Here is a 13033-nt window from a genome sequence, read left to right as displayed (position 1 = left end):
GTAATAACAATTAATTGTTTCCGTTGGATAAATTAAACAAACAAAATTTAATATAAAAATAACAAATTAATTAAGTTTGTATGTATTTTTATGTAAGACTTTTGTTGGCACAGATTTTTTTGAAACTTTTTTTTTCAGACTTTAAATTAAATTTAAATTTCAAAAAATTATAATCAATTTTAAAATGCGCTATTAATGAGGGGAACAGACTAATTTTCTTCAAAATTAACGTTTTAGAAACTTATATATATATTTGTTTAACGTTAGTTTTGTTTTAAAATGCTTTATAAGGCATTTCGATATTTCCCAAACTGTGAAATAATTGCTCGGAAGCTTACCTCATAGCCCTGTAACGTGGGATCGCCGCCGCTGCTGGAGCCATTGCGGTTGCCCACGGGCACCACCACGCCCCCGCCGCCAGCACCACCGCCCCCGCCGTCGTGGATCATGCTGCTGTTGGTTCTCGCACCACCGCAGAGGCTCTGCTGCTGGGACTGCGAAGTAATGGGCTGGTGCACCACTTGCACCACGTGGCTGCTGCCGCTGTGACTGCTGTGGCTGTTGTGACTGTGCGACGACTGCTGGTGGTTCTGGTGGTGCTGCTGCTGCTGGTGCAGACTGACGCCCAGGGCCTCCACACCCACACCCACTCCGATGCCGATTCCCATGTCGGGACCAGTGACAAAGTCGAAGAAGTCCGCCTTCGAGAGATCCTCGGCACGAAAGGACTCGCTGATGTCCATGCCAGCCGCTGCGGACATATCCTCGGTGCCGATCATTTGCTGAGCCTGAAGCGCCAGAGTAGCGCCTTTAAAAACCAGGTACTGGTTAAGACCGATTAGGGTACAAGCTAAAAAAGAAAGAAAAATGCTATTAGAAGTCGTTATAACATTTATAATAACAACTGCAAAAAAATACTTATTTGAAAAAAAATTTTGAAGAATTTTATAATAACAACTGCTAAAAAATACTTGTATATACAAATTTTGCAGAATTTCATCATATTTAAGATAAAAACGAAAACATTCATTAAAACTCAAATGTTATTTTCAACAAAAACACGAATTCTTCAGGCCAGAAATCAGACATATTCTTTCTTGTCGTATAAAGTTAGATTCTGAAGCTAACGTGGCTAAGGTGACTGACTTTTCAGAGTGTTCTAGCCAAGAGGGATGTTTAATAGATAAGATTTTATTCTATGAATTAATGAAATTTATATTTACAAGACCTTCTCTTTTTCTAAGTGAATTAAATTCTCATGACCTGTTTTCATCAGTTTCGATTTCGATTTCGCTTTGGGTTTCGCTTTCGGTTTCTCAATTTCTCCAACTCACTCACACACGCAGAGAGGCCTGCATTAAAAGTCAGACCAATTGATTAAAGCCACTTGTCAGTTGGCCACTTAAGTCAATCAGTCATTCGCTTTCGCATTCGCATTGGCTCATTCTAGCTACATGGCCCGGGCCTGCATTCCGGCCATACTTGCATTTTAATTTAAGGCAGTCTTGGCCGGCTCTGCCTCTTAGCCGGCTATCTGCAAATAAATAAATCAAACTGACAGAAGGGTGACAAAGTGTAAACACATTTGGCGTGCTCGACTCGTAAATCTCTCGGACTTTGGCTAATGCCAAATTCTGCCAACCTGTCGCTGCGACAGTTTTTTCATCTATTTGGCCAGCAGACCACCACTTTTTGTTTCAGCGGGCTTGGCTTGTTTCATTTGCATAGATTCGGCAAGTGCCCGGCATTTAGAATAGTTGCAAAAACGAAAATAAATAAACAAGCGTGTCTTTGGCCACCGCTACCGTGTAGCCCATAACGCGCTTACCCCTAAGGTGATCGAACTGACAGTCTGTGGCCATTTCGGTTAGCATATCGCTAACGTACCCCCGAGTCGTGTTCTGGCGAATGTGCCAAATGTTCAAATTGTCAAATTGATTCTACTCTTTTTTTTCCGTTTTCCGTTTTCTGCTACCACTGACACCGACATCGAAACCGACTCCAAGTCGCTTGGCTCTAGTGTGTATGAAAAATGGACTTTACGGCCTGGCAGCGTGAGAACCACAAACAAAAATGACTTAACAAATTTGCATGGCTCGCTCGTACGTAGAGCTGGCTTGCATACTTTAGATAAGGGCAGAGCGTAGAGAAAATGCCGCTGCTGGAAAATATTTCAGATGCGGCTGCTGTAGAAACTTTAAAGTGCAATATCTGGGGGAGATCAAGTTGGCGGGGGGATCTGGAATTAGTTAAGACGGCAGCACACACTTTAAAAAAATAAGCTTATGGTTGATTTGTTTTACAAAAAACTATTTACAAGTGGAAAGGTCTCAAAAAATCATCTTATATATTTTATGAATAATTTAAATTACAGTGAAAATTGTGTTCTTATGCAAAAACGGTTATAAGACAATAATTTATGAAAAAACCTCAAATAAAAACGTTTCAAAATATGCTAATTTAGTCTGTATAATGTTTTAGAAAATATTTTCTAAAAAAAAATCTTGATAAACTTATTTTTGGGGCTGGTTTTAGAATAAGAAACCTATAAGTTAAGAAATATTCCTCTTTTTTAAAATAGATTTACTTTTTTGTTTCAGTGTCAGTCGGCAGCATCAACACCTGATCGCCAAAGCCACTCAAAGGAAGCAAAGGCTGCCAACAAGTGCAGGCCATTTGGCAAGCGGTCAGTTAACATTTTTAAGGCTTTTGAGGTGAGCTCGTTTCCCGGCATTTCCCCTGGCCTTTATCGCTGCCCCATCGGACAAAAAAGGCAACAAAAAATATAAAGAAAATTTCACCAAAACCGAAACGCTGCGTAATCATTTGTGGTCAATTGCCTGCCGACTAACAGCCGCACCAAGATCTGCCTAGTAGTTTATTTAATAATCATGTTTAAAATGCAGAAATTACTTTATATATACTTTATGGCCAGCAGCGGTGAAAAGCGCCGCCAGAACGGGCAAAAAATATGAAATAAAATAATAAGCCTTTGTTTGAGCATTTTGGCGCTCAAATATTGACTAATTTGAGCACGATTATTGTGATTTGGATGCGGGACCGAGTCGGGAAAGAAAGTTGGCCATCCAGCCATCCAGGCAGCCAGACGTGCTCATATAACTGGCGGCCAGCCAATCATGGACGTGGTCGCCATGGATATATCTCTGTATCTTGTGGATGTGGATGTGGATGTGCATGTGGCGGGCACATGCATCTTCCCAGCGGTGCCACGATGAAGATGCATGCGAATTCGAATCCGAATACTGATGGGGGGGATTGCAATGGGATGGATGCTGCATGGTAATCGCAATCGTAATCGTAGAAATTGTTAGCGCATTTTGGCCAATGCAAACAGCCTGAGGCGGCATCATTTAAAAAACATGATAGCATGATGGGTTTTAAGTTTCGGGGCGACTGGTTGGTGGGGCACTCGATTATGGGCCATAAATAAAAACGTTTCAATAATTTGAATGTTTTTAATTAAGCCCGCTCTTTGGCATATTTATTTACACATTTTGGTATCGAGGCAGCCGTGATTTATTCGAGTATGCAAATTGCGGCAGACAAAGGAAAATGGCTTGCAAATATGTGCAAAAATGTGGCAATATTCGGCTCAATTTCTTTGGTCTGGCCTGGGCATGATTAGCGTCCCATAAGCTTCGTCTTTGTTGCGGGCGTCAAGAGGAAAATGGCAAAGAAAATAAAGAAGCATGGCGGTAGTCAAAAGGCAGCCGTTGTCTGAGATTAGTTTATGTGCAGGAATTTTTATATTGCGGTTACACAATTTTCCTCAACTTGGATGGCTTTGCCATTATCCCACCACCCACCCCCCCACCCCACCCCGCTGACAATCAATGAAAATCACACGGTTTAGCTGCTTCTGCTTTGACCGCTTTTTCTTGAGCAAGTTTGTCGCTTTGGCTGCACGATTTTCCACGCATTTTTAACCCAAATACCGCGCTAAACGATTTTTTAATGTCTTCACTAACAAGTTTCAATTACCAATCGTCAAATGCGTGCGCATGAAAATAGAAACCAGTTGTACTTAAGCCGCGGCAGCACCACCAGCACCCGCACCCCCTCCTCTCTATCGTTGTCTCAATCAATTAAAATAATTCGCCTGATTTCATAAAAGAAGACCAAAAGCGCAAGGAAGACAATGCGACGGCGGGGAAAACCTGCTGGCCAAAGTCCTCGGCCAGAGCCAAGTTTATTCACGTACCGCCGCAATCAAATTGCACTTCGATTGGCCAAAATGGAGCCATCAGTAGAGAGCGGCCGTCGTCTGATCGACTCGTAATCACATTTATTGAGACAAACGATGGGGCGTTCCGCGTTGCGTATACGCAGTGTGTGCGTGCCTGCACAATGTGATAATTGTGCGAGGGAAAATGGGTTAATCATGTTCGGCCAATATTTAATGATGAAGAAAGCAGCTTCAACTTGACACTGCTGCATACTTTTCGGGATCGAAACTTTGCGTGGCATATGAGGTAATCGTTAATTTTCCACAATATGAATGTCTTCGGCATATTCAAATTGCAAAATTCCTCGCCGACGCATAAATTAAGAAAGCCATTCGAAGAGCGCTCGTAAAACGCACACGAAACGCATCAAAAAACGCACGGGAGCTCGCAGCTGCAAATTTTCTGCACTGCAAATTGTCATCGTTAGCCAAGTGAGACCAGACCGCCGGCCACAAGGCAGTCGATCATTTCTCAGCCAGATAATTATCGCCCACCAGTTGAGAGCCTGCCCCCAAAAGCGAACCAGCCGGATATGCCAGTAGTTGGTAGTCGATTGCTGCTGCTGACCAATTGACCAATAGCTCAGCGGACTGGCGGCTGATAAGAAATACTGCAGCTGGGATGCGGATCGCGGATGGCTTATGCTTCAATTGCATGCAAATGCATAATTGAATCAAATGGTCCTCCCGGTCGCAGCAACTTTTAAACCCCGCCTAATGAAGTAATCAACGGCCGGCATCTCAAGCTTTTTGCTGCCATTGTCAATCAAAAGTCGCGTTTTTATTGCGCCTGCGTTACAAACCAAATCGCATCAAGATGTATTAATCATTTCGGTCGCAGCCTGCGTTGGCGTTAGAAACATCAACGCTGGCAGAGGAACACTCAAAAAAATAATAAGTCTATAAATATAACGAAAGTTCCACATAAGAATTCTTTTTTCTTAAAATAATACAATTGAAAATATGAATGTTTTAGAGAATTAGAAACTTTTCTAAAATATTAATATTCATTTGAATTTAAGCACTTCTATAGCACATGTTTTGCTTTTTATAAACCTTTTCTTTAAATTCTGTTTAGAAATTTAATCTTTTTTTTAAATCCTTTAAAAAACTAATTTTGAAATACAATTTTGCTTTGTCCTAAGGTTTTGAAAAATGTTTATATTTAGGTTTTTGGATCACAAAAATATTTCAAAAATCATGATTCTTTTTTGCACCTATTTTGCTGAGTGCAGAGGCAACCGGCAACAGTTAGCAGCAACAAGCAACAGGCAACAACCGGCAAAGGCAATGCCATTGCTTTTATCAGCTGGCGCAGATCTCTTTCGCATAGTCAGGCGTATAAAAAAACGCCAAATAACTACAGGCGAGACGGGCATGATTAAAATGCGCAAAAATGGCAAACTCCAAATGGGCGCTGCTCGGCGGTAACGGCTACAACACAACAACAGCAACAGCAACACCAATAGCATCAGCAATAGCAACATTGAGAGCTACAACAACGGCGTGTGATGTACACGCGGCGCATTTCAATTCCATTTGATTAATGACAAAGCCGTAAAAGCAACTGCATGAAGGGGCCAAACAGCTAACGAAGATGTTGCTGATTGGCCCGTTGTCCGTCTTTGCCACAGTCTTCCGTTGCTGTTGTCAACTGTCGGATGCAACGAGGCTGCTCAGGATTTTTGTTTTTTATATGTTCGACCATAAACATTATTTGAACATTAGGCCAAGCAGACAACTCATAAAGCAATCAGAGCCACGGATCAATAGGGCCAGAAACTGACTTGGCTTGAATGCAAATGAGCAAGTGCAGCCTGCGAGTAGAAAGTGTTGCCACCCACGCGGCGAATCTGCATAAATACTGTCCACCAAATAAGGCCAAGAGAGTGCCTAACGGCCTTGCGCCAGTGGGTGCTGCTCCCGCTGTTGCAACTGATGTTGCCGCTGCTCCTGCCACAACTGTTGCTGTCGTGCCATGCACCGCAGCAACATGGCACAATAAATTTCAAATTTGTTATGAAACTTGTATCAGAACATGTCCATCTTGGCGGCCCACACTCTCTCAGCAGCCCCCCTGCTGCTGTTTTGGGTGAAAATTTTCGTGAGCCCGCCTGCGACTTTCACAGCGGCATTACTGCAATGGAAACATTTACACAAAGAAAAAATGACTCCCAAAGTGTTTTGATCTCAGTTTTTCAAGTTGTTAGCACTCTTGTTTTTTAGGGGGAAACACTTTTTCCAGTACGAAAAGAAATACTTCTTAATAGTAAAATTTAAAAAAAAAACATGATAAATATATCTTACAAAATATTTACTATTATTATCTGGTAAAAGTACTATTATTATCTGGTAAAAACTTACTATATTTGTAAAAGAAGACGGTATTTTTGCAACTAAAAAAAAATTAAACAAAATATTAAAAAAAAAAATTGGTTCTCAAAAAAAAGTTTTTAAATTAATTTTTCGAAGTTTAGATTATGTTTTTGCAAAAAATTCTGTTTTCTAAATTACAAGAAGCTTTTTAAATTTGAAATAACTTATTACGTGGATCGAATTTCAAGACTTAATTGTAAGTATTTTTCATAGTGCACAACTACTTTTGGCCTAGACTTAGCTCGTCATAAATTCTCTTGGGCCACGTGATTAATGCCTTAATTAGTGCAGCGCTCAATCAATTTTGGGCCAGTTAGTCAGAACCCAACCCAGAAAATATGATTGGCAATTGTTCGGCGCGGGGTCATTTATCAAAATCAATACGGGAACGGTCTCAATGCCGAAACGGAGTAATAACAAGGCTAAATGCCGAGCTGAGCGGACAGCCCCCAAGTCACAAAATTTGCATTTTAACAAGTTAATTTTTTCAGCTGCCACTGCTGTTCTAAGCCATTGCAAAACGGTAGCGCACGAATTTTGGCAGCCTTTACTTTCAGTTGCCTTTTTGACTGGCGACATAATAATGACAAACCAGAAACGAAAAACTTAAACACAAACTCTGGAAACACGGTCACAACAACTGCATTTGTTGCCCAAGCGTGACATGTTAATTGAGTTTATTTTCCCGAATTTTGATTAGGCGGGGTGGGCGTTCACCCCGACGAGCGAGCACAGACTTTTGACAGCCAAAATGTATAGAAATTAAAGTATTAAAGCATTTACGTGGAGAGACGCCTCTGCCCAGAATCATGATAACTTTATTGATTTTGCCAAACGAGCTAAGCCGAATCGCAGCAGCCGCCGTCGAAGACATTGAAACCAAATCGTGAGCTCTGGGCTAACAATCAAATTGGCGAAAGAAACCAACAATTGTGGCTGTTTTGTGTCTGCGAGTCTGTGACGTGATCGCTGCAGGCGCCACTTGGCAGCCAAACAAAGGGGACCAGGAATGGCCAGAAATTCTGGCTAATCAGCACAGACAAAGGGTGACGCTCCCATGTATTTAGTTTGAAGGCTGGCTGTCATTCATTAATGCCATTTAACCGGTCAGGCTGTGAGTCGGATAGGTGTGTGCGGCCTCTACCAGATACACCACCAAAATGTCCTACCCAGCAATTTGTTTGGCTGTCATGTTAAAGTGCAATGAAAATATTTTCACTTGCCCATCAAATGGCAGAGCACTTGACATGAGACAGCCAACATTCAGTCAAACATTCCGCAATGCCACCCAAAAGGCATCTTCATAAATATTTTCCAAGCAACGGGAACGACAGCAGCAGCAACAGCAACAGCAACACTCCCACATCCCAAAATGCCTTCAACAACAAACATCGTGTGCTGTCTGTGGGCTCCTTGAAGTTTCTTTCTACCTCGATCAAAATGATTTTTCCCTCTGTGGCGTCTTTTTCATCATCATCATTAAATTCGTCAAGATGCAAATTTCTGGCCCGTTGTTTGTTGTTTGCAGTTTGCCAGTCGTGCTCATCTTCCCGGTGGCAAGAAAAAACTGAAAAAAAAACCCAAAACAAAATAAAGGGGAGGAGTGGGTGTGTGGGAGTGGGAGGCCTGGCTGCTTGAGCCATCAGTCTGGCATTTCTTTAGCTCTGACATTATTTGCTGCTTTGACTCCGCCACACGGCTAAGCACAATTTATTGTTATGGCCCGGCTCTTAGGGCCACCTGTGGGCGTTACTCTGGCCATGTATAGACTCCCCACCATCCGATCTGATATAAATATAAGTATAAATATAGCGGACATGGGGATATATATAACTCATAGGCGAACGAGGTACATAAATTGCTCGTGACTGCAATTAGACAATTGTCGCCGTCATCCGAACTCACTCAGCTATGAAGCTAATGAATTTTTATTTGTATATGTCTTACAAGACAAGACCCAGGAAAGTCTTTATTGTGTTGGTGTTGCTCTTGTTGCTGCTGGCCGCGGCTTGTATAAATTACCATAATAACAAATTACGGATCATTAAGATTGTCAGCTACTTCGTTTCAATTAATTAACCATTAATTACAAACCGCCTGAGCTGCAGAATGTGGTAACACAGAGCGGCAACGACAAATGTTGCACATGAGCAACAAAAGAGGCACTAGCTGCAGCAGCAGCAACATCAGTGGCACAATGCAGAAGCAGCAAATGCAGCAGCAACCATATTAGCCACGACTACGGCGACGACGGCGGCAACAAGAAGCCGAAATTAATGCAATAAAAGAGACAACAGCGGCAAGTGAAGAAAAGCACCGGAGAAATAAAAAAAGCAGCTGTGCGCAAATATGCAAATTTCACAGAGTAAAACAGCAGCGACAAACAGCAAACAGCGAACAGCAAAGGCAGCAAATATGCTAAGAGACTTCACTTTCAATATATAGAAAAGGATGCTTAGCCTGTTGTTGTTTGTCGCTTTTGCCAGTTGCACAAATTGCATTTTACCATATAAAACAATTCCAGCTGCTAGACAAAAGAAACTCAACTCAACTCGGAGCAAACCGAGGTAAACACATTGTCATACCCGAGCGTACAGACAATGCACCTACAGCAGAAACTGTGACAAAAGCACCGAAAACCACACAGATACAAATTGAAAGTGAAACTCCAGGCAAAAATCCAAATGAAAACAAGAAATTTGCATAGAAATGAATTTGCAAGAGTTTGTCGCGTCTGGTTAGTATGGTTATAGCTGGATTATGTTAGATAAGGTGCTTGGGAATGGGAAAGGGAGTCCTATGAAAATTATTGGGCTTAGTGGGTCCAATTAATTGAGGGAATTATCCCACTGCCAGCATTGTTTCATTTTTAAATTCTTGTGAAATATTTTTGGGTAACGTACTTTGGTTGCCAAATAGAATATTTAAATAATTTAAATTTTTGTTTCGAAATTTTATCCGAAGATAGCAAATTTTGTATCCAAGCAATGTATGATCATTGATCTTATTTATTTTGTCTTGTATGTATTAAAATGCACCCACTCGACTTAATTGTCTTCCAAAAGGAATGGTTTTATTAAGATTGCGAGCAATAAATACATTTCAAATTTATAGGGTCGGTTGGCTTTCCATTACCAAAGATTGCTAGGCAAGTACAATTAGATATCAAAGTCAATTGAAAGTCAATTAAATAATTAACTTAAGCCACTGCTAAACACCTTAAAGTCCATTTATATGGTTAAATATATCGTTAACTTTATAGATTTACCCATTAGTTTTATTAGATTTGGTCGACAGCGTGTAAATCGGTCATAAGTCAGCGGTCCCCAACTCATTGATTGCATGTACTTGATCTATAAAGAATATCGGCTTAGTTTCCCATCCTGCTCGCACCTCTTTGGCCGCATGACTTTATGACAAGCGCGCTAGGTAGCCAAGTTCGTTGCCTAAGTCTTTTGTATTGCGACTGGGCATGCAAATATTTGCATAGATACTTACACACCCACGGGCCGCTTCGAAGTGCGCCTTGGCAACAATGGGCTGCCAGAGCCTCCTTTACTTGCTAATATATGTGTGCAGCTATATAGATACGATGCCAAACTTTAAATATATTACACTCTAATGCCTTTTAAGCCGAAACTATAAATTTCTTATCGCCGATCGAAAATCAAGCGTGCTCACCACAAGTCACAGTCAAAAAGCAAAGCCAGGTATTTGGCCACTGGCATTGGGACTTTGCCTAGATAGTTGGCCAGCAAAAAAAAAAAACAGAAAACAGAAAACTGAGGCTGAGGCACACACCCTAGTTGGCTCACTCGTGCGTCATATTCAAATGCGGCCAGATCCAGCTTTTCAGCTCCGGCTCCAGGTCGCAGATTGCGTCCGCCAGATAAGCGAACGCCAGCGCCACTGTTTCGATGACTACGGGAGTACGGGAATGGGACTACTCCGACTATGGCATATGCTATATGGTATATGGTGTATGGCATTCCTTCAAAGGCCGTTCGCCAGACCAACGCTAACGGATCGCGCAAGCAGGAACCGCTGGCCATAAATGGCCAAAATGCATGCGCTGCCTTAAACAGTCAAATGTGTGGATAATAATTTTGATTTATTGCCCCAGCATCGCGGCCAACGAGCCACCGCAATCGGCAATCTGGGCTAGATAACTCAACTATGGCCCGGGCATTGTGGCCATTATCAGGGGAGGCTCACTCGGCTCAACCTGCCGAAATGCCTGATTTTTCCTTCTTAGTTTTTTCAGTTTTTTCGGGGCGTGTGCTGCGGTGTGGGGCGTGTGCCTTACATGCTAATGAGCCAACTTTCAGTGGACCAATCGCTGAACGTCTAGGCGGCTAACAATGCCCACGTTTGCTAACAATATGAATTTTAAGGTCTCTGTCCGTTTTTTATTTATTTTGTTTCTCTTTTTTTTTGTATTTCATGTTCGAATACCTTTTTTGCATAATTTATACATTTTGCGGTAGCTCAGACTGACCGCAACTCTTTCCCGTTTTGCCTGCATTTTAATTATGAAACTAACTCGTGCCAGACGCCAAATCGAATCGAATCGAATCGATAATTTGCATGAGCAACGCCTGAAACGCCCGAATTTTGCACAATCAACACAATAATTACAATTGAGTTGTATTTGTTGTTTGACTGCTGTTCAGCTAGTCCCAGAAGTTTTCTTTTTGTCTGAAAAAAAAAAGAAAGTCGGCCGTCTTACTTTCTCGGCGTTTATCAGCCCGCTCGGCTATCGTATTCGCTTATCGCCAACAGCAGCTGCAGAGTCATTCATCTTGTGGCCGGCAAATGAATCTGCAAATAAAGCTGTTGCCCCGGTGATCTGTCAGTGGTGCTCTGCCCCAGCCTCTTTTAATTGCAGGCCAAATTGAAGTTGACATTTATGCCTGCACTCCATTTCGAATTTTGCAGGCCAGGCTAATTGCCCAGAATGCCGAGATTCGCCTGAGTTGCTGAAGCTGCTGAAGTTGCTGAAGTTGCTGAAATCCTCGAGTCCTCCTCTAACGGGAGTGGGCCTCAAATGCAGACGATCACATGCAAATTGAGCTGTTCGGGGGACTTGTAGTTGCAGTTGTACGCACAATTAGTGTTAGTCGTTTGGCCGGGACAACACTCAATGGCAATTAGGGTCGGCCGGCGTACAAATCCCATGTAAAATGCCAGTTTGTTGGCCCGAGTGTCTGTGTGACAAGTGTGCGCCTTGTTGCTGGCCAGTCGACAGGGGCACGCAAATTGTAATTTATGTGACAAATTTTTATGTACCACTAGCGCAAATGCGAATGCTTTACTTCTCACCACCAATTTTTCTCAATTGAGACATTTTTTAAGATTACAATTATCTAAATTTTATAACCCCCTACTAAAAGATAACAGCTTTTTCACCACTCAGCCTATGCCAAAGGCAAACTCAGTTGCAAACATTTTAGTCGGCAGTCAATTTCTGGGAAAACAATAAAATGTCCGCCAATTTGCTATGTTCTTAGTCGTTCGGTTCTACCACTCATCTTCCTGGAAGCAAACACCTTCGATTGCACTCAAGAACGAAAGACCAGCACTCAAGGCTGGCATCATCGTGGAGTGGCAAACGGCAGGCCAAGATTCCATTCCATTCATGCCGGAAGCGATTCATTCACAACGTGTTGACTCCAAACAGGTGTACGCAGGCCATAAGCCAAGTCACATTCGACTATCATTTATCACTTGAGCGGTGACTGCGGCTTATGCCAAATCTACGAGTATTTAAGCTGGTAAAGTGTTCGAAGAGTCTTTGTCCGGCGATTTGTCAATGATGCAAGCTTATGGCTTCGCATTCGGCCAATAGAATTTCCCAAGCGAACCCATTCATTAACTGCTGTCCGTCGCAGCGGGACTGCTACCAAATAGAAATCAATATAAATATTTCGGATTTCGGATTTCGTGCTTAAGACACAACAAAACGAATTAGACGCATTTAAAAACACCGATCGAAATCGATTTGCATTTAAAATCGAATCAGAGATTTCTAATTTCGGGCTACCACAGGCCAAGACAATAAAACGCCCACGCTTGGGCAATAGATGCGAACCAGTTTATAGAGCTGGCTCATCAGTCATTTTGATTACCACAAATAACCGGAGCTAGGTAGCCTTTTATTGGCCTCTGCCATTGATGTCAAATAAATTGATCGCGGCTGAATGCCTTTTTAAATTCCTCAACTTACAGTTTTTGTGGCTGCTACTGTGGTGGCTCCATATGATGGTCCAGTTTGAGGCACTGACTCTGACATATTGTCTGAAAATCTCACTGAAACAATAAACACACCACAGCTCTAGAATCAAGCATAGCATTAAGACAGACTGAGACCAGAAAAGGTCAACTCGGATAACTCGTTTTGTCATTTGCCAA

General features: G+C 42.1%; 1 protein-coding gene across 2 annotated transcripts in view; it reads right to left on the bottom strand.

Moving 5' to 3' along the window:
• The window catches only part of LOC108147284 (Krueppel-like factor luna), a 66466-nt gene that overhangs the window by 3704 nt on the left and 49729 nt on the right, over positions 1 to 13033 (bottom strand). For both annotated transcript variants that reach the window (XM_041709409.1, XM_017273700.2), the window contains one exon: positions 339 to 850. In XM_041709409.1, coding sequence (XP_041565343.1) covers positions 339 to 779 — 441 coding nt within the window. In that variant the 5' untranslated portion in view covers positions 780 to 850. The remainder of the gene's footprint in view (positions 1 to 338; positions 851 to 13033) is intronic.

The sequence above is a fragment of the Drosophila elegans genome, unplaced genomic scaffold (assembly GCF_018152505.1).
Source record: "Drosophila elegans isolate 14027-0461.03 unplaced genomic scaffold, ASM1815250v1 contig_476, whole genome shotgun sequence".
Lineage (NCBI taxonomy): Eukaryota > Metazoa > Arthropoda > Insecta > Diptera > Drosophilidae > Drosophila > Drosophila elegans.
Note: the sequence above shows the minus strand (reverse complement) of the source record. Positions and strands in the feature narration are given on the sequence as shown.